Source organism: Chiroxiphia lanceolata, chromosome 3, assembly GCF_009829145.1.
Source record: "Chiroxiphia lanceolata isolate bChiLan1 chromosome 3, bChiLan1.pri, whole genome shotgun sequence".
Taxonomy (NCBI): Eukaryota; Metazoa; Chordata; class Aves; order Passeriformes; family Pipridae; genus Chiroxiphia; species Chiroxiphia lanceolata.
The window spans coordinates 115,842,082-115,861,923 of record NC_045639.1 but is presented as its reverse complement, the minus strand read 5'-3'; the positions used below and the strand labels follow the sequence as shown (position 1 = coordinate 115,861,923).

Below are 19,842 nucleotides of genomic sequence, written 5' to 3'. Positions count from 1 at the left end.
AAATATCTGATTTGTATCTTATTTTGGGATGGATCCTGATAGATCCTAAATATCTGATTTATATCTTATTTTGAGATGTATCCTGATAGATCCCAAATATCTGATTTGTATCTTATTTTGGGATGGATCCTGATAGATCCCAAATATCTGATTTATATCTTATTTTGGGATGGATCCTGATAGATCCCAAATATCTGATTTATATCTTATTTTGGGATGGATCCTGATAGATCCCAAATATCTCATCTCATTTATATCCTGATAGATCCCAAATATCTCATCTGATTTCTCTCTTATTTCGGGATATATCTTGATATATCTGAAGAATTCCAGGTGAGGGAAAACTCTCTCAAAGGGAATTTACCACATCAGGATTTCCACTAATTAATCACCATTATTAATGGTGATTCCACTAATTAATCACCATTAATCACCATTATTAACGGTGATTAATAACCATTATTAATGGTGACTAATGCAGGATAAAATTCGTGCGTTCAGATCTTTAGGGATCGAGTGACGGTGACTGAACTAAATCCGAGTCATTCCCATTGCTGGGAATTCCAGGTCCTGAAACTCCTCTGAAATATTAAATAAAAGTTCCTTTCAGCTCGCTGTAGGATGGGACTATCCCTGCTGGGAGAGCTGGGAATGACCAGGCTGGAGAAGGGAAGGATCCCAGGAGAGCTTGGAGAACATTCCAGAGCCTGAAGGGGTTCCAGGAGAGCGGGAGAGGGATTTGGGATCAGGGCCTGGAATGACAGGACACAGGGAATGGATCCCAGTGGGAAAGGGGAGATTGGGAAGGGATTCCTGGCTGGGAGGGTGGGGAGGGGCTGGGCTGGAATTCCCAGAGAAGCTGTGGCTGCCCCTGGATCCCTGGGAGTGTCCAAGGCCGGGTTGGATTCCCCTGGGATAGCGGGAGGTGTCGGGGTTGGAATGGGATGGGATTTAAGGTCCCTTCCCCAAACCATTCCAGGATAAAGGGCACTCAGAATCCAGTCAGAGGGATTTTTATGGAATGTGGGGATGGAAAAGGCAGGAAAGAGGAAGGGAGACCCTTCCCTGAGCCCCGAGATTCCCAGGGAACCCCTTGTTCCCTGAACTCCTTCCCAGGGAGGAGTTGGGCTGGGGATGGATCCAATGGCAGCTCTGGCTCCAGGCTGGGAGAGCTGGGAATGGCCAGGCTGGAGAAGGGAAGGATCCCGGCAGAGCTTGGAGCATATTCCAGAGCCTGAAGGGGCTCCAGGAGAGCTGGAGAGGGATTTGGGCTCAGGGCCTGGAATGCCAGGCCCCAGGGAATGGATCCCAGTGGGAAAGGGGAGATTTGGGGGGGAGATTGGGAAGGGATTCCTGGCTGGGAGGGTGGGGAGGGGCTGGGCTGGAATTCCCAGAGAAGCTGTGGCTGCCCCTGGATTCCCAGGAGTGTCCAAGGAAAGGTTGGAGCCACCTGGGATAGCAGGAGGTGTCCCTGCCCATGGAATGGGATGATCCTTACGGTCCCTTCCCACCCAAACCATCCCAGGATTCCGTGAGACTCCACGATGAACCTTTGCCTCCCAAATTCCCGAATTCCCTCTCCAGCAGCTCATTCTCCTCCCTCCCCGGGAGGAGTGACAGGAATGACAGGAGTGACAGGAAAGACTCGTCCTCCTTTTGTCTCCTTCAAATCCCAAAAGAGATCCATAAAATCCTGGAAAACACAAACTATTCCCGCCCGGACGGTGAATTCCATGAGTCCTTCCACGGGAGACATCCCGGAAAACCCTCTGCAGTGGGTTTAGGTGGGTCCAAGGGCCCTCAAATCCCTGCCAAGGGATCACAGGGATTCAAAAACACCTCCATGGAAGGGGCTTGGAAGCCCGGCAGGATCCGGCCGGGAACGGGCGCCACCGGCACCGACAATTCCCGAAGGATCCGGGAAAAGGGGAATGAATTCCTCTCCCCGAGACCCGAAAAGCAGCAGCAGAGGGGGGGAGAGAGCCAAGAAAATCCCATCCCTGCGTCGTGGGCGAGCTCATTCCATGAAAAAACCTGGAGTGTCGCCGTTGCTGTGGCAACTTCCCAAGGGTGGGAGGGAGGATCGGCCAATTTTCCTGCCACGGGAGCGTCGGGAGAACATTCCAGGGGCGGGTTGTTCCCCGGGGCTCCCGAGGAGGGGTTGAACCTCCCAGGGGGTCGGAAGGTCGGAGGATTTCATGGAGCAGCTCCAGGGAGGAGGAGGAGGGTTGGGAAGGAGGGTTGGGAAGGAGGGAGACACGGCACCGGTGGGGAATTCCCGCCTGGAGTTTGGGAATCTGCTCCAGATCCAGGGTTTGGGGTTAGATGGTCAATCCAAGGTCGAGTGGTGGAGTGACCCCTCCGGGAAGGGCTGGAGGTGGGATGGGGGTCTGGGATCATGGAATGGGTCGGGTGGGAAGAGACCTCAAAGGTCATCCCATTCCATGTTCAGGGACACCTCCCGCTATCCCAGGGAATCCAACCCGGTCTCAGACACTCCCAGGGATCCAGGGGCAGCCACAGCTTCTCTGGGAATTCCAGACCAGACCCTCCCACCCTCCCAGCCAGGAATCCCTTCCCAATCTCCCACCCAAATCTCCCCTTTCCCGCTGGGATCCATTCCCTGAGGCCTGGCATTCCAGACCCTGATCCCAAATCCCTCTCCAGCTCTCCTGGAGCCCCTTCAGCCTCTGGAATGTTCTCCGAGCTCTCCCAGGATCCTTCCCTTCTCCAGCCTGGCCATTCCCAGCTCTCCCAGCCTGGAGCCAGAGCTGCCATTGGATCCATCCCCAGCCCAACTCCTCCCTGGGAAGGAGTTCCGGGAACAAGGGGTTCCCTGGGAATCTCGGCACTCGGGGCAGGGTCTCCCTTCCCCTTTCCTGCCTTTTCCATCCCCACATTCCATAAAAATCCTTTTGACTGCATTCTGAGTGTCCTTCATCCTGGAATGGTTTGGGTGGGAAGGGATTTTAAGGCTCATCCCATTCCATGTTCAGGGACACCTCCCGCTATCCCAGGTGGCTCCAACCTTTCCTTGGACACTCCCAGGGATCCAGGGGCAGCCACAGCTTCTCTGGGAATTCCAGACCAGCCCCTCCCCACCCTCCCAGCCAGGAATCCCTTCCCAATCTCCCATCTCTCCCTGCCCTCTGGCACTGGGAAGCCATTCCCTGTGTCCTGTCATTCCAGCCCTTGTCCCTAGTCCCCTCTCCAGGGATATTGTGCTTGGACAAGGAAGGAGAATCCTCCACCCAGCAGTTCCTGCTCCTCCATGATCCGTTCAATTCCTCATCCCATACATTTGGAAAGACTCCCTGGAGGTTTTTTTTGGGATGCTTGGGGGTCAGGAAACGCATCCCAAGGGATCTGCTTCCCGAGGGCCGACCGGATGGATCCCAGCCTGGCGTGTGTCCTCATCACCTGGAGAGCAGATCCTTCGGGAAGTGGTATCCAAGCTCCCCTTGGGATCCATGGATTTATCCCAAACCCAGCTCCGGGATGAGGATCGGCTCCGGGACCAGCCTGGATTCAGAGCTCGGACTCGGAAAAACGCGGGAAAGGTTCATCCTTCCCAACAAACTCCAGGGAAAAAGACTCACAGGGAGCCTGGAAAAGCCCGTGGAAGGAGGTCACGGCCGCCCCTATCCTGGAATTCTTTCCCTAAATCAGGTGGGAAAGCTCGGTCCCAAGGGGCAACCGGAGGCAGGAGCTGGGAATGATCCCGGGATTCCAGGGAGAACCCCTTTGTGTTCCCTAATTCCAGCACGGAGCAAGAGGCTTCCCACTAAACGCCAAAGGAACGCCGATTCCTCAGGAATCCGGCGGGAAGGGAAGGTTCGGGATGAGAATGATCCCAAAAAATCCTCCCCGAGCGCCCCTGGATTCCCGAAACCACCCCATTAATCGGGATAAGGAGCCTCCGGCCCTCCTGAGGATGGAGGGGAAAGGCCGGGAATGCCGAGGGGGAGCGGGAGCCGGGAATTACCTCTGGGCCGTGTCGCAGGGGGATCCCTTCCTCTTGCGGGAGTCGGGATTGGCGGGATCCGTGGAGCTGTCGCCCAGGCCGCTCATGGTGCCCCACCTACTGTGCGCCTGGAAAAGAGGGAAAACAGGGATCAGGGGGAGCGTTTTGGGGCGGAAAACGTGGATCAAGCGACCTCTGGAGACACACCGGGAGTCTTGGTGGTGGAATTGGGTGACTCGTCCGGGAAGGAAACACGGGATTTTCCAGGTGTCCCCTCCCGGTCACCACGTGGCCAATCCAGCCCTCACCACCATTCCCAGCTCTTCCCTGCATTCCCAGGGATTCCAGTTTCCCAAACCTTACAGGATTTCACCCCCAGCTCATCCCAGGGAGTTGTTCTGAAATCTGGGATGGATCCGGGTGGGTTTCCTTCTCCTCTCCTTCTCCTCCATCTCCCTCTGGGTTCCTCTGACTCACTCCCACCTCCCACCCCTCCCTCCTGCTCCCCCACCTCCCTAATTAATCCTGGGCTTTAATTAGGGAAAACATGGATCAAGGGACCTCTGGAGACCCACCAGGAGCCTCTTCTATGGAATCAATGCCACGTTTGGGAAGGAAACACGGGATTTTCCAGGTGTCCCCTCCCGGTCACCACGTGGCCAATCCTGCCCTCACCCCCATTCCCAGCTCTTCCCTGCATTCCCAGGGATTCCAGCTTCCCAAACCTACGGCATTTCACCCCCAGCCCATCCCAGGGAGTTGTCCCGGAGTCTGGGATGGATCCGGGTGGGTTTCCTTCTCCTCTCCTTCTCCTCCATCTCCCTCTGGGTTCCTCTGACTCACTCCCACCTCCCACCCCTCCCTCCTGCTCCCCCACCTCCCTAATTAATCCTGGGCATTAATTAGGGAAAACATGGATCAAGGAACCTCTGGAGACCCACCAGGAGCCTCTTCTATGGAATCAATGCCATGTTTGGGAAGGAAAAATGGGATTTTCCAGGTGTCCCCTCCCGGTCACCACGTGGCCAATCCAGCCCTCACCACCATTCCCAGCTCTTCCCTGCATTCCCAGGGATTCCAGCTTCCCAAACCTTACAGGATTTGACCCCCAGCTCATCCCAGGGAGTTGTCCTGGAGTCTGGGATGGATCCGGGTGGGTTTCCTTCTCCTCTCCTTCTCCTCCATCCCTCTGACTCACCCACTCCCCTCCTGCTCCCCCACCTCCCTAATTAATCCTGGGTTTTAATTAGGGAAAACATGGATCAAGGGACCTCTGGAGACCCACCAGGAGCCTTTCCTATGGAATCAATGCCATGTCTGGGAAGGAAACACGGGATTTTCCAGGTGTCCCCTCCCGGTCACCACGTGGCCAATCCAGCCCTCACCCCCATTCCCAGCTCTTCCCTGCATTCCCAGGGATTCCAGCTTCCCAAACCTTACAGGATTTCACCCCCAGCCCATCCCAGGGAATTCTTCCGGAGTCTGGGATGGATCCGGGTGGGTTTCCTTCTCCTCTCCTTCTCCTCCATCTCCCCCCCGGGTTCCTCTGACTCACCCACCTCTCCCTCCTGCTCCTCCAACACCCTAATTAATCCTGGGTATTAATTAGGGAAAACATGGATCAAGTGACCTCTGGAGACCCACCAGGAGCCTCTTCTATGGAATCAATGCCACGTTTGGGAAAGAAACATGGGATTTTCCAGGTGTCTCCTCCCGGTCACCACGTGGCCAATCCAGCCCTCACCCCCATTCCCAGCTCTTCCCTGCATTCCCAGGGATTCCAGCTTCCCAAACCTTACAGGATTTCACCCCCAGCTCATCCCAGGGAGTTGTCCCGGAGTCTGGGATGGATCCGGGTGGGTTTCCTTCTCCTCTCCTTCCCCTCCATCCCTCTGACTCACCCACCTCTCCCTCCTGCTCCCCCAACACCTCCCTAATTAATCCTGGGCTTTAATTAGGGAAAACATGGATCAAGGGACCTCTGGAGACCCACCAGGAGCCTCTTCTATGGAATCAATGCCACGTTTGGGAAGGAAACACGGGATTTTCCAGGTGTCCCCTCCCGGTCACCACGTGGCCAATCCAGCCCTCACCCCCATTCCCAGCTCTTCCCTGCATTCCCAGGGATTCCAGCTTCCCAAACCTTACAGGATTTGACCCCCAGCTCATCCCAGGGAGTTGTTCTGAAATCTGGGATGGATCCGGGTTGGTTTCCTTCTCCTCTCCTTCTCCTCCATCCCTCTGACTCACCCACCTCTCCCTCCTGCTCCCCCAACACCATCCTAATTAATCCTGGGCTTTAATTAGGGAAAACATGGATCAAGTGACCTCTGGAGACCCACCAGGAGCCTCTTCTATGGAATCAATGCCACGTTTGGGAAGGAAACACGGGATTTTCCAGGTGTCCCCTCCCGGTCACCACGTGGCCAATCCAGCCCTCACCCCCATTCCCAGTTCTTCCCTGCATCCCCAGGGATTCCAGCTTCCCAAACCTTACAGGATTTCACCCCCAGCCCATCCCAGGGAGTTGTTCTGAAATCTGGGATGGATCCGGGTGGGTTTCCTTCTCCTCTCCTTCTCCTCCATCTCCCCCCATCCCTCTGACTCACCCACCCCCCTCCTCCCTCCCCCTAATTAAAGCCCGGCCTTTAATTAGAGCTGACGAACTGACTCATCTCCGACACCTTCCCACGAAGCCCTTCCCACCTTCCCAAACCCCGCTCCCGGCAGAGCTTCCCGTCATGCCAATCCCTCGGGAATCTCCCTCCCCTTCCCGGCACAGGGACGTTCTTCCCCCTCGTCCTTAGGCCGCGATTAATGGGTTAAACCCGGCCTAGCTGGTTAAACCCGGCCTAGAGGAGAGGTCTGAGCCACCCAGGAAGGGCTGAGGGTTGGAGCACTGGAACATTCCCACATGTTGGCGCCCATTAATCGAGAATTCCAAAGGTTTAAGCGGAAAAATCCGGGTTTAAGCCGAATAAAGGCAAGGAAGAGACGATTTAGGCTGAGCTTGGAAGCTCCGCCCTGGAGGGTCCTCAAGGGTTGGGCCTCGATGCCCGCGGACCAACTCCACCCCAAAATCATGGGAATGGGGCTCCAGATGTCCCCAGGCCCTCGTGGAAGGGGTGAAATCCAGGGATGGAGCTTTCCCGGGAAACCAGCAGGCTTTGCCGGAGCCGCTCCGTGATTTGTTCCCAATCCAGAGGGAAGGCGGGAATTCTAACATTCCCATCATCCCTGTCGCGTTCCCGACACACAGGAACAGCCCAGGGACAATTCCAGCTGCCAATTTGTTTTCCAGAAGGGTGGGAAAAGACGGGAAGAGGAACATCCATCCATGTCCTGTGGACTAAGGATCATCCCTAGGGACCTTCCGATCCACAGGAAAAGTGGGAATTCTAACATTCCCATCATCCCTGTTGTGTTCCTGACACAACCCAATCACTCCCTTTCATCCCAGGGAAAATTCCAGCAGACAACTTGTTTTCCAAAAGGGCAGGAACAAAAGGGAAGAGGAACATCCATCCATGTCCTGTGGACTAAGGATCATCCCTAGGGAGCTGCCAATCCAGAGGAAAAGTGGGAATTCTAACATTCCCATCATCCCTGTCATGTTCCTGACACACACCCCTCACTCCCCTTTATCCCAGGGATAATTCCAGCAGCCAACTTGTTTTCCAAATGGAAGGGAAAGGAACATCAATCCATGTCCTGTGGACTAAGGATCATCCCTAGGGATGTTCTGATCCAGAGGAAAAGTGGGAATTTTAACATTCCCATCATCCCTGTCATGTTCCCGACTCACAGGAACAGCCCAGGGACAATTCCAGCTGCCAACTTGTTTTCCAGAAGGGTGGGAAAAAAAGGGAAGAGGAACATCCATCCATGTCCTGTGGACTAAGGATCATCCCTAGGGAGCTGCCAATCCAGAGGAAAAGTGGGAATTCTAACATTCCCATCATCCCTGTCATGTTCCTGACACACACCCCTCACTCCCCTTTATCCCAGGGATAATTCCAGCAGCCAACTTGTTTTCCAAATGGAAGGGAAAGGAACATCAATCCATGTCCTGTGGACTAAGGATCATCCCTAGGGATGTTCTGATCCAGAGGAAAAGTGGGAATTTTAACATTCCCATCATCCCTGTCATGTTCCCGACTCACAGGAACAGCCCAGGGACAATTCCAGCTGCCAACTTGTTTTCCAGAAGGGTGGGAAAAAAAGGGAAGAGGAACATCCATCCATGTCCTGTGGACTAAGGATCATCCCTAGGGAGCTGCCAATCCACAGGAAAAGTGGGAATTCTAACATTCCCATCATCCCTGTCATGTTCCTGACACAACCCAATCACTCCCTTTCATCCCAGGGAAAATTCCAGCAGACAACTTGTCTTCCAAAAGGGTGGGAAAAGATGGGAAGAGGAACAGAAATCCATGTCCTGTGGACTAAGGATCATCCCTAGGGACCTTCTGATCCAGAGGAAAAGTGGGAATTCTAACATTCCCATCATCCCTGTCGTGTTCCTGACACACAGGAACAACCCAGGGACAATTCCAGCAGCCAACTTGTTTTCCAGAAGGGTGGGAAAAGACGGGAAAGGCTTGGATAACGAAATAATAATAATAATAATAATAATAATAATAATAATAATAATAATAATAATAATAATAATAATAATAATATCAGAACAACTTCCAGCCGCGGGAAATGGAGGAGACCCCGGAAAATCCGTCGCTTTTCCAAGGTGGCCCTGAAGCCCAGCTGGGCTCCAGGAGGGAGGGAGGGCTGTGCTGCTCGTTAGGCTCGTTACACTAATTGCAATCAGTGCCTCGTTACCTGCCGGGGCCAGCTGGGCTCCGGATTAATTAACGGGAAGAGGAGGGGCAGGATTTTCCAAGCTGCCCCCCCCCCATCCCGGTATCCCATGGGTGTCCAAACGCGATCCCAGAGGGAGGAGGTGGCGAAGAGGGAGAAGGGGATTTAAAAAAACAACAAGAAAAACAGGAAAACACATCAAAAATTAAGGGAATAAAGGTCAGGAATGTTCTGTGGCTTTGGGAGGGAAAGGGGCACCCACCGGAGCTGCTGCAGGTCTGGGATTTCATGGAATCATGGAATGGTTTAGGTGGGAAGGGAACTTAAGGATCATCCCATTCCAACCCCGACACCTCCCCCTATCCCAGGTGGCTCCAACCCGGCCTTGGACACTCCCGGGGATCCAGGGGCAGCCACAGCTTCTCTGGGAATTCCAGACCAGCCCCTCCCCACCCTCCCAGCCAGGAATCCCTTCCCAATCTCCCACCCAAATCTCCCCTTTCCCACTGGGATCCATTCCCTGGGTCCCGTCATTCCAGGCCCTGATCCCAAATCCCTCTCCCGCTCTCCTGGAGCCCCTTCAGGCTCTGGAATGTTCTCCAAGCTCTCCCGGGATCCTTCCCTTCTCCAGCCTGGCCATTCCCAGCTCTCCCAGCCTGGAGCCAGAGCTGCCATTGGATCCATCCCCAGCCCAACTCCTCCCTGGGAAGGAGTTCCGGGAACAAGGGGGTTCCCTGGGAATCTCGGGGCTCAGGGCAGGGTCTCCCTTCCCCTTTCCCGCCTTTTCCATCCCCACAATCCATAAAAATCCCTCTGAATGGATCCTGAGTGCCCTTTATCCTGGAATCTCGGAATGGTTTGGGTGGGAAAGGGGCATTAAATCCCATCCCATTCCATGTTCAGGGACACCTCCCGTTATCCCAGGTGGCTCCAACCCGGCTCAGAGCCAAGCTCGGGAACTAAACTCTGGTTTAAACCCGAGACAGACCAGGAATTTTGTGGGAACAACTTACAGGACAAGGTGGAACCTCCTCCCGCCCCGGCTGGGGCTCACCTGGCTCTTCCAAGTCTTCCTGGGAATTCCAGAGGTCCCGACTCTCCCAACACACCAGGAAAAGGGGAAAGTGGGAGAAGGGACGAAGCCGAGCTTGGAGACCCCCCCTCCCAGCGAGGAATCGGAGCCGAATCCCGGGAATGTCACCTCGGAAACCTCCCCGTTGTCTTTGTCCGAGTTTTCCAAACCCCTCCCTCCCCTCTTCCCAGCGGAGGTTTTGGACCAACCGGAGGGAGGGAAAGAAGGGAAAGGAAAAAAAAAAAAACCCGACTCCCCTGATCCCGCCCGGCAACGGCGACGCCGAGTCCTGCCCTGTTGCATCATCCCAAATCCCTTATTCCCACCGCTCCCGGCTCCACCTGGAGCTCAAGGGATGGATCCCATCATCCCAGAGGAGTCCACGGAGCCGCGGGGATGGGATTTAACTGGCAGGGAAACGAGGTCGGAGGGAAACGGGAGCGGGGGAGAAGGACACGGAAGTTCCCGGCGTTGGAACGGCTGCGACCGTCGGGATCCGGGTTTTTTTGGGAAGACGTCTGGGATTTTAAGTGCTGAGCACCCTCCTCCCCCCCCCCCCCAGCACCCACTGCTTCCTGATTTATCACGGATCCCGACCGGGATGGCGCCGGTTTGGCTCTTCCAAACATCCCCATTTCTCACCGGCTTCCACTCCGTGATTCCAGTGTTTGGGAATGGGGATGCTCCGAAGGGCAGCGGATGGAGGGACAGGACACAGGGAATGGCTTCCCACTGCCAGAGGGCAGGGAGAGATGGGAGATTGGGAAGGGATTCTTGGCTGGGAGGGTGGAATAGAATTCCCAGAGAAGCTGTGGCCGCCCCTGGATCCCTGGGAGTGTCCAAGGAAAAGTTGGAGCCACCTGGGATAGCGGGAGGTGTCCCTGAACATGGAATGGGATGAGCCTTAATGCCCTTTCCCACCCAAACCATTCCAGGATTCCAGGAGAAAGGATCCATTCAGAGGGATTTTTATGGAATGTGGGGATGGAAAAGGCAGGAAAGGGGAAGGGAGACCCTGCCCTGAGCCCCGAGATTCCCAGGGAAGCCCCTTGTTCCCGGAACTCCTTCCCAGGGAGGAGTTGGGCTGGGGATGGATCCAATGGCAGCTCTGGCTCCAGGCTGGGAGAGCTGGGAATGGCCAGGCTGGAGAAGGGAAGGATCCCGGGAGAGCTTGGAGAACATTCCAGAGCCTGAAGGGGCTCCAGGAGAGCGGGAGAGGGATTTGGGATCAGGGCCTGGAATGCCAGGACCCAGGGAATGGATCCCAGTGGGAAAGGGGAGATTTGGGGGGGAGATTGGGAAGGGATTCCTGGCTGGGAGGGTGGGGAGGGGCTGGGCTGGAATTCCCAGAGAAGCTGTGGCTGCCCCTGGATCCCTGGGAGTGTCCAAGGCCGGGTTGGAGCCACCTGGGATAGCGGGAGGTGTCGGGGTTGGAACGGGATGAGCTTTAATGCCCCTTCCCACCCAACCCATTCCATGATCCGTGAAATCCTCGATGCAGACCCAGCCCTGCTCCCGCTCGGAGTTGGATCTTGCCCTGGCTGGAAAAACCTCAAGGAAAACGGGAGCTGAGGTGGATCCTGGGGAGCTCTCCCACACCAGGACACTCCGGCACCACATTCCCCCCAACGGCAGGAGGATTTTTGGGAAGGGCTGAGCCTCGAACACATCCAAGGATCCCAAACCCACCACGTTCAGCACCACATCCAACATTCCCATGGCAATTCCAGGCTAAAACCAGTTCTAAACAACCGGGAACAAAAGTAAAATGCACCAAGACATTCCAACAGCACATTCCTGGGAATCCAGTGGCAGGAGCAGCCTTGGGAAGGGCTGAGCCTTGAACACATCCAAGGATCCCAAGCCCACCACGTTCAGCACCACATCCAACATTCCCATGGCAATTCCAGGCTAAAACCAGCTCTAAACAACCGGGAACAAAAGGAAAATGCACCAAGACATTCCAACAGCACATTCCCAGGAATCCAATGGCAGGAGGATTTTTGGGAAGGGCTGAACTTCCTACACATCCAAGGATCCCAACCCCACCACGTTCAGCACCACATCCAACATTCCCATGGCAATTCCAGGCTAAAACCGGTTCTAAACAACCGGGAACAAAAGCAAAATAGCACCAAGACATTCCAACAGCACATTCCCGGGAATCCAGTGGCAGGAGCAGCTTTGGGAAGGGTTGAGCCTCGAACACATCCAAGGATCCCAAACCCACCACGTTCAGCACCACATCCAACATTCCCATGGCAATTCCAGGCTAAAACTGGTTCCAAACAACCGGGAATAAAAGCAAAATGCACCAAGACATTCCAACAGCACATTCCTGGGAATCCAGTGGCAGGAGTAGCTTTGGGAAGGGTTGAACTTTCTAAACATCCAAGGATCCTGAAACCATGCTGAGCATCGAAACCTTTGGAATTTTTGAGGAGAAGGGAGCAGGAGCAGGAGACTAAAACCGGGATGAGCTTCCCCGGGATCGCCGGGGGAGGAGAAAGGGACGACGGATTCCTTGGAAGTCGGTTGAACTTCCCCGTGCTCCAAGTCCTTCTCCCAGTGCCCCCTTCCCTCTTCCAGCTGCTAAAAATAGCCCGGGAGACCTTGGAAAAACCCGAGCCAGGCGTTGCGACACCGGGATCCGGGGATGAGTCAGGCAAGGCTCTTCCGCAATCCCGGCGCGGCGCAGCCTTTGGAAGCGTCCAAAGTCCACCCCGATCCCGGGATATTTTCGGTCGTTGGGAAATTCCAACTTTATTCGGTGCCAAGAACCCCCCCTGGAACGCGGAGTCAGCCGAGGGTGTGTCCGTAGGGAATAACCCCGGGAATGCTCCGCCGGATCATGGATCGTTGCGTCCCAACCGAAGAGTTTATCCGGGAAAAGACTGAAATTATGGAATAAATCCAACAGTTTTCCAGCGGAATCAACATCCGAAGGTGTCGCCGCCCATGGGAGCGAGGGGTTGGACAATTAATAAAGGAGTTAATTTGCTAATTGGGGTGTTAATAAAGGGGGTCGAAACCACGCCAGGGGATGATCCCGGGAAAGCAGCGCCTTCCCAAATGGGAATGGAGCTGGAGGGAATATCCCTGGGAGGAGTTTTGGGCCTGGAGGGACAGGACCCAGGGAATGGATCCCAGTGGGAAAGGGGAGATTTGGGGGGGAGATTGGGAAGGGATTCCTGGCTGGGAGGGGGGGGAGGGGCTGGGCTGGAATTCCCGGAGAAGCTGTGGCTGCCCCTGGATCCCTGGGAGTGTCCAAGGAAAGGTTGGAGCCACCTGGGATAGTGGGAGGTGTCCTTGAACATGGAATGGGATGAGCCTTAAAATCCCTTCCCACCCAAACCATTCCTGGATTCCATGATGAAGGACACTCAGAATCCTGTCAGAGGGATTTTTATGGAAGTCAGGGATGGAAAAGGCGGGAAAGGGGAAGGGAGACCCTGCCCTGAGTGCCGAGATTCCCAGGGAACCCCCTTGTTCCCGGAACTCCTTCCCAGGGAGGAGTTGGGCTTGAGCCAACCCCCCCCTCTCAAACCAACAAAAAAAGAGGGAAGAACGGATGGCCCGGAATTCCATGAGGGCCAAGCCCGTCATCCGAGCCCTTCCCACCCCGCCAGCAATTCCCGGGAAAAGGAGATCCCATTCCCGGCGTTGCAGCACTGGAGAGAGCACAGAATCCCTTTAAATCAGTAGGAATGTGATCCTTAAGGAACAAAAGAGGGAGCTCGGGATCAGCAGGAAGCAAGGGAATCCACAATCCCGCTTCCATGTTTTCCCCAAGGATGAAGGGGGTGGGAATTCCGACAGCGGGCCTGGATCAGGCCGAGCCAGAAAAATCCATTTGCCACAGGAAAGAAGGGATTTAATGAGGAAAGAAAACCAAGGAAAAGCTGGGAGGTGCCGGGCGGGATGGAGGGAGGGATCCCACCGGATTATCCCATGGAAAAGCTCCCAAAGGAGGGGAAAACCAGGACACCTCATCCCGAAAATTAACGTGGAGCTCGCCCTCCTTCCCCTGTAGCAACACCTAATTCCAGAGCCAGGGATTTCACCCTTTCCTTGGCGTCAGGAATGTCCACGGAAAAACCACGCCGGGCGCTGGGATTTGCGCCGATTTCCTTGGAAAAACAGTGGGAACAGAGAAAATGAGGGAGAAAAACCATGGGAAGCCAAGTCTAAGGGAAAATCCGGCCCGAGCCCCCTCAGGCTGGGAGTTCCCGGGATGGGCAGGGATCATCCCTACCTGGAAAACGGGAAGTGGGAAGCAGGGAGAACCCATCAACGACCCCCTGAGGGCGCTGGATCCGGGCGGATCAAAGGGGAAAATCCAGATTATTCCAAGTCCCGGGAGCCAAAGATTTCCTGGATATGTGGGACGGGGATTCACCGCTTCCCACAAAATGAGGAGCCGAGGGAAAAAGGGGAAAATCCTGAGCCCAGCCGTGCTTTTCCCGGGAAAAGCAGGGGCTTCCCGGCTTCCCCCCCAACTGGGAGACTCCCAGAAAACGCTTGGAATGTCACAGAGCGGCGCGGACATGGAATTATTCCCAGGTTTTAGGAGCAATCCCTGAATCCCACCGCGGTTCGTCCCCAAGGCGGGGGGAGCGTTATCCCAAATCCGCAGGGAAGCCCGGGGTATCCAGAGGGATCAGGGAAAACAGGGACGGCTCCGGGTCTTGGACACACCGTTATCCCCCAAACCAATCCATCCGGAATGAGGACACCGACATTCCAAGCCCCCCAGACCCATCCCAGCGTTCCCGGGAAGCAGCAATTCCAGGACGGGAACCACGCGGCCAAACCTCCCGATCCCGATCCATCCCCGGGATCTTCCTGGGATCAGTCATCCCACCAGGAACGACGGGATGGTGGAGAACAGGAGCAAAGCCACCCTCGATCCAGAGGGAATCCGTTTCCAGAAGGAAATATCCCGCTTTTCCATCCAGCTCCGACACCAAAGCTCTTTCCAACACCGACAGGGAATTTGGGATACAACCAATAGGGAATCTGGGATACAACCCAACAGGAAATTCGGGATGCCACCAACAGGAATCCCACAGAAGCAGCTGGAGGTGCAAGTTTTCCTCGGGAGCTGCTTTTCCACGGGAATTCCAAGGGATACAGACCCTCCCCTCTCCTGCGCCGAGAATTCCCGGATGGAGGGAGCGAATCCCACGGGAGCTGCGGCATCCGGCTGCTACTTTATGGATTCTTTTGCCCCCTTTCCAAAGGTGGGCGATAATTCCAGCATCCCAACGTTTTTGCCACAACTTTATCCCTGAGATCTCGGCGGGAAAACCCCCGGAGCGTTCCCGTCGTTCCGCCCTCGGCTCCAGGAATGCCGAGGACACAATTCCCGCTCCACGAGCCGCCCTCGGCACGAACTCCATTTCTCCAGCTTGGGACTCCTTAAAAAATTCCCCGCTCCCGGCACAAGGAACGCCGGGAATGCCGGAACACCGGGAATGCCGTTCCCAGGCACGAAACCCTGGCATCCCGCGCTTCCCTATTGGAAAACACCTGTGGATAATTCCACTTCCCGAGCTTTCCAAACGACTCCCGTTGCTCCGAACCGACCCCGGGACAGCGGGAAAACGATCCCAAGGGCGGAGAAACCCAAGGAATTTCGCACTCGGGGATTTAATTCCGCGCGAGGAGGTTCCCGACAGAGCCGCATTCCAAGGTTTTCCTTGGAAAAGAAGGAGCGAGGGGCCGGCCTTACCTGTGTTTTCCAGAGGGGAGAGATGGTTCATGGGAAAAACCGGACTCTTCAGTTCATGGAATTAGCGAAGGAGAGGGAATTCCTAAAGTCTCGGGAAGCATCGGCCCTTCCGTGGGATCTTCACATGGACACTGCGGAGACGGGGCCGGCTCCGACCGCGGAGACCTGGAGAGGAGAAGGGGTTGTTGGATTCGGGTGTCATCCCTCTCCCGGGGTCGTTATCCATGGAATCTCAGGGTGGTTTGGGCGGGAAGGGAATTGGAAGCTCATCCCGTTCGAACCCCGACACCTCCCGCTATCCCAGGTTGCTCCAAGGGAATCCAACCTGGCCTTGGACACTCCCAGGGATCCAGGGGCAGCCACAGCTTCTCTGGGAATTCCAGTCCAGCCCCTCCCCACCCTCCCAGACAGGAATCCCTTCCCAATCTCCCCCCCAAATCTCCCCTTTCCCACTGGGATCCATTCCCCGGGACCTGTCATTCCAGGCCCTGATCCCAAATCCCTCTCCCGCTCTCCTGGAGCCCCTTCAGGCTCTGGAATGTTCTCCAAGCTCTCCCGGGATCCTTCCCTTCTCCAGCCTGGCCATTCCCAGCTCTCCCAGCCTGGAGCCAGAGCTGCCATTGGATCCATCCCCAGCCCAACTCCTCCCTGGGAAGGAGTTCGGGGAACAAGGGGGTTCCCTGGGAATCTCGGGGCTCAGGGCAGGGTCTCCCTTCCCCTTTCCTGCCTTTTCCATCCCCACATTCCATAAAAGTCCCTCTGAATGGATCCTGAGTGTCTTCTATCCCAGAACGGTTTGGGTGGGAAGGGATTTAAAGCTCATCCTGTTCCAACCCCAACACCTCCCACTATCCCAGGGAATCCAACCCGGCCTTGGACACTCCCAGGGATCCAGGGGCAGCCACAGCTTCTCTGGGAATTCCAGCCCAGCCCTTCCCCACCCTCCCAGCCAGGAATCCCTTCCCAATCTCCCATCTCTCCCTGTCAGCAAAAAGCCATTCCCTTCGTCCCATATCCGTGTCCCAGAGCAGCGGGATCACCACAGGGAGAACCGGGATATTCGGGAGGAGCCCCCGGAGCTCTCCAGGAGCCCTGAACTCCTCCCAGAAATTCCCCCACGGAGCCCTGGAATCCTCCTCATCCCGATCCCGCTCCGTTCAGGCAACTTGGAAGGGGGGAGTAGGGAGGAAAGCACGGACCTCAGCTAAAAAGCATCCCACTAAAATTCATTCCCGGATTGTTCCGGTTGGAGTGCATCCAGAGGGGAGGGAACGTTGCAAATCCAGCAGAAAAATCCCACCCACTCCTCCGTTTTCTCTGGGAATCACGGGATGGTTCGGTTGGAAGCGACCTCGGAGCTCATCCCGCTCCGACCCCGGCACGTTCCGCTATCCCAGGTGGAATATTATCCCAAAAGGTCCCCGGATCCATCGGCTCCGCCTCCCCATTCCAGCCCCGTCCCGAGATAAATAAGGGGATTTTCCAACCGTGTTTTCCCGTTCCCATCCCAAGGAAGGAAACGCATCCCTGCCCTCCCCAAATTATCCCTGATTCCAGCGGGAAAACACCTCAAGGAGATGGAAAACACACGAATCCAGCAGCAGGGAGAAGGGAAATTTGGGAATCTGGGAAAACCTCCCCCCACTCTGCACTCTGCAGGGGGAGGATGGGAATTAGGGATGGAGAAACCTTCCCAGGAGATCCATGGGATTTGAGACCTTGGAAAGCTCCGGCGTCTCCCGCCCAAGTGACTCCGGAAGAGTCTCCCAGGGTTGGGAAAGGAGGAGCCAGAATTCCCAAGAGCTGGAGAATCCAGAGGTTGGCTCCTGCTCCTGCAGCCGGAGGAAATGTTGGGGGTTTTTTTTTAGGAAAAACAAATCCTATAAATCCCACAAATCCCGGCGGTTTAAGGCGGAACCAGAGCTTAAGCCAGGCCGGGTTTGACGCCTCCCGGGAATCCCAGCATTCCCAGGTTTTAACAGATGAGACTTCCAAGCCACGCCGGGTTTTCCGAGCTCTTGGAATGCGGTGGGATCACCCCTCCCCCCCCCCCCCCCAAGGCTCGGCATTCCCAAAACACACCCGGACACGGAACAGCCTTTCCTCGACGGCAAGACAGGGACTCCAAAATCCCCGGAATCCCAAACCCCTGGAATCCCACCCAACCCGGCGCCCGGCAGCTCGTTTTTCCCGGCGGTTTCGATCCCGAACTCCCCAAACATCGGGAAGCGAAGAAGCACCGGGAGCTGGGGTTAAAAAAAGCCCCTTCGGAGCCGAGCTTTAAATATCCCATTTCCATGGTTACCTCCGGGACAGTTTCCATGGATGGCACGGGAAGGAGGAACTGATTTTTCCAAAGCCGTTCAGAAGAGTTTCAGTGGATTTCAGTGGGTTTCTCCCACCTTTCCCACCGGAAAACACCGTTTTCCCGAGCAGGAAGATCCCGGATTAAGCCTGACCTAAAGCTCAATCCCATATTTGAAAGGTTTATGGGAATCATCCGGGAATTAGATTCGTGTAAAACATAAAAATGTGGATTTTTTTTTTTGGGGAGGGAATTAAAGGCTCCCAGAAAGTTGTTTTCTCGCCCTCCCGGATTCCCCCTGGACCCAACGGATTTTTCCAGGGGTTGGGAAAGAAAAGCCGGGGGGGGGGGGTTGGCAGGGATAATCCCTGTGGGAGCTGCGGCGTCGGCGTTTTCCCGGGAAGAGGAGAAGGATCTGTGGGGCTGCCCAGATTCTGAGCTTTTCGGCTCGGAATCGCTCCGGGGGGAAAAAGCACTCTGAGCTGGGGATTGGGAAGGGATTCGGAATGTTGGGAGGGTGGGGAGGGGCTGGGCTGGAATTCCCAGAGAAGCTGTGGCTGCCCCTGGATCCCTGGGAGTGTCCAAGGAAAGGCTGGATTCCCTGGGATAGCGGGAGGTGTCCCTGAACATGGAATGGGATGGGATTTAAAATCCCTTCCCACCCAAACCATCCCAGGATTCCAGGATAAAGGACACTCAGGATCCATTCAGAGGGATTTTTATGGAATGTGGGGATGGAAAAGGTGGGAAAGGGGAAGGGAGACCCTGCCCTGAGCCCCGAGATTCCCAGGGAACCCCCTTGTTCCCTGAACTCCTTCCCAGGGAGGAGTTGGGCTGGGGATGGATCCAATGGCAGCTCTGGCTCCAGGCTGGGAGAGCTGGGAATGGCCAGGCTGGAGAAGGGAAGGATCCCGGGAGAGCTTGGAGAACATTCCAGAGCCTGAAGGGGCTCCAGGAGAGCTGGAGAGGGATTTGGGATCAGGGCCTGGAATGCCAGGCCCCAGGGAATGGATCCCAGTGGGAAAGGGGAGATTGGGGTGGGAGATTGGGAAGGGATTCCTGGCTGGGAGGGTGGGGAGGGGCTGGGCTGGAATTCCCAGAGAAGCTGTGGCTGCCCCTGGATCCCTGGGAGTGTCCAAGGCCGGGTTGGATTCCCTGGGACAGCGGGAGGTGCCGGGGTTGGAACGGGATGAGCTTTAAACTCCCTTCCCACCCAAACCATTCCACGTGTCCTGTCGTTTCTTTCCTGGGCATTAAAATATTCTCAGCAGCTTGAACGCAGAGTGGCCAAACAATTCCTTCCCAAGCTCCCACTCCATCCCAGTGGGAACTGCGGGTGTGTTGGGATGGAAGGAAGAGACAGGACATGAGTTCCACCCCCCTGGGATTTGCAGCCCCCACTTATCCCCTCCAAATGCCTGAGGGATCCCAATCCCAATCCCAAGGGAAGCACTTCCTAAAAAAGGAAAGGAAAGCGACTTTCCAAGCCATCCCGCCGGCAGGAATGTGGCTCGGGATCACCGGGATAACGTCGGCCAAAGCCAGGCTGCCCTCGGCCTCCCGCGCCAAAAAATTCCAAGCTCCTGTTCCCGTTGGATTTCCACGGGATCCACGGGACATGGAAGGAGCCGGACGAGCCTCAGAGCAGCCGCTGCTGAGGAGGGACAGGGATGGGAACACCTCTGGATCAGCCTCTGGATCAGCCCCATCCCAGTTCCATCCAGCCCCACCCTCCCTCCGGATCCGCCGTTTCGGCCCTGCCGCTGCCGGCGGGAACGGAGCCGAGGAACGATCCCAGCTGGAAAAGCTGGGATATTGGGACGAAAACATCCGAGTTCCGGGCGGTTTGCTCCACGGAATCCACGGATGTGACGCGGAAAGAGCCGGCGCTGGACGGCTCCTTTTCCCGGAGTTCCTGCTTGCTCAGGCAAAGCTCCACCAGATTGTTGGGA

At 55.8% G+C, this 19,842-nt stretch overlaps 1 protein-coding gene across 3 annotated transcripts in view; it reads right to left on the bottom strand.

Moving 5' to 3' along the window:
• The window catches only part of NCOA1 (nuclear receptor coactivator 1), a 107,143-nt gene that overhangs the window by 55,361 nt on the left and 31,940 nt on the right, over positions 1-19,842 (bottom strand). Inside the window, exons 1-3 of one of the 3 annotated variants that reach the window (XM_032683126.1) lie at positions 17,891-17,985; positions 15,586-15,750; positions 3,986-4,092 (exon numbers count right to left, since the gene is read on the bottom strand). In XM_032683126.1, coding sequence (XP_032539017.1) covers positions 3,986-4,071 — 86 coding nt within the window. In that variant the 5' untranslated portion in view covers positions 4,072-4,092; positions 15,586-15,750; positions 17,891-17,985. Of the gene's footprint in view, positions 1-3,985; positions 4,093-15,585; positions 15,751-17,890; positions 17,986-19,842 lie in introns of those variants that run through there. The other 2 variants (XM_032683124.1, XM_032683125.1) reach the window with 2 other exon arrangements.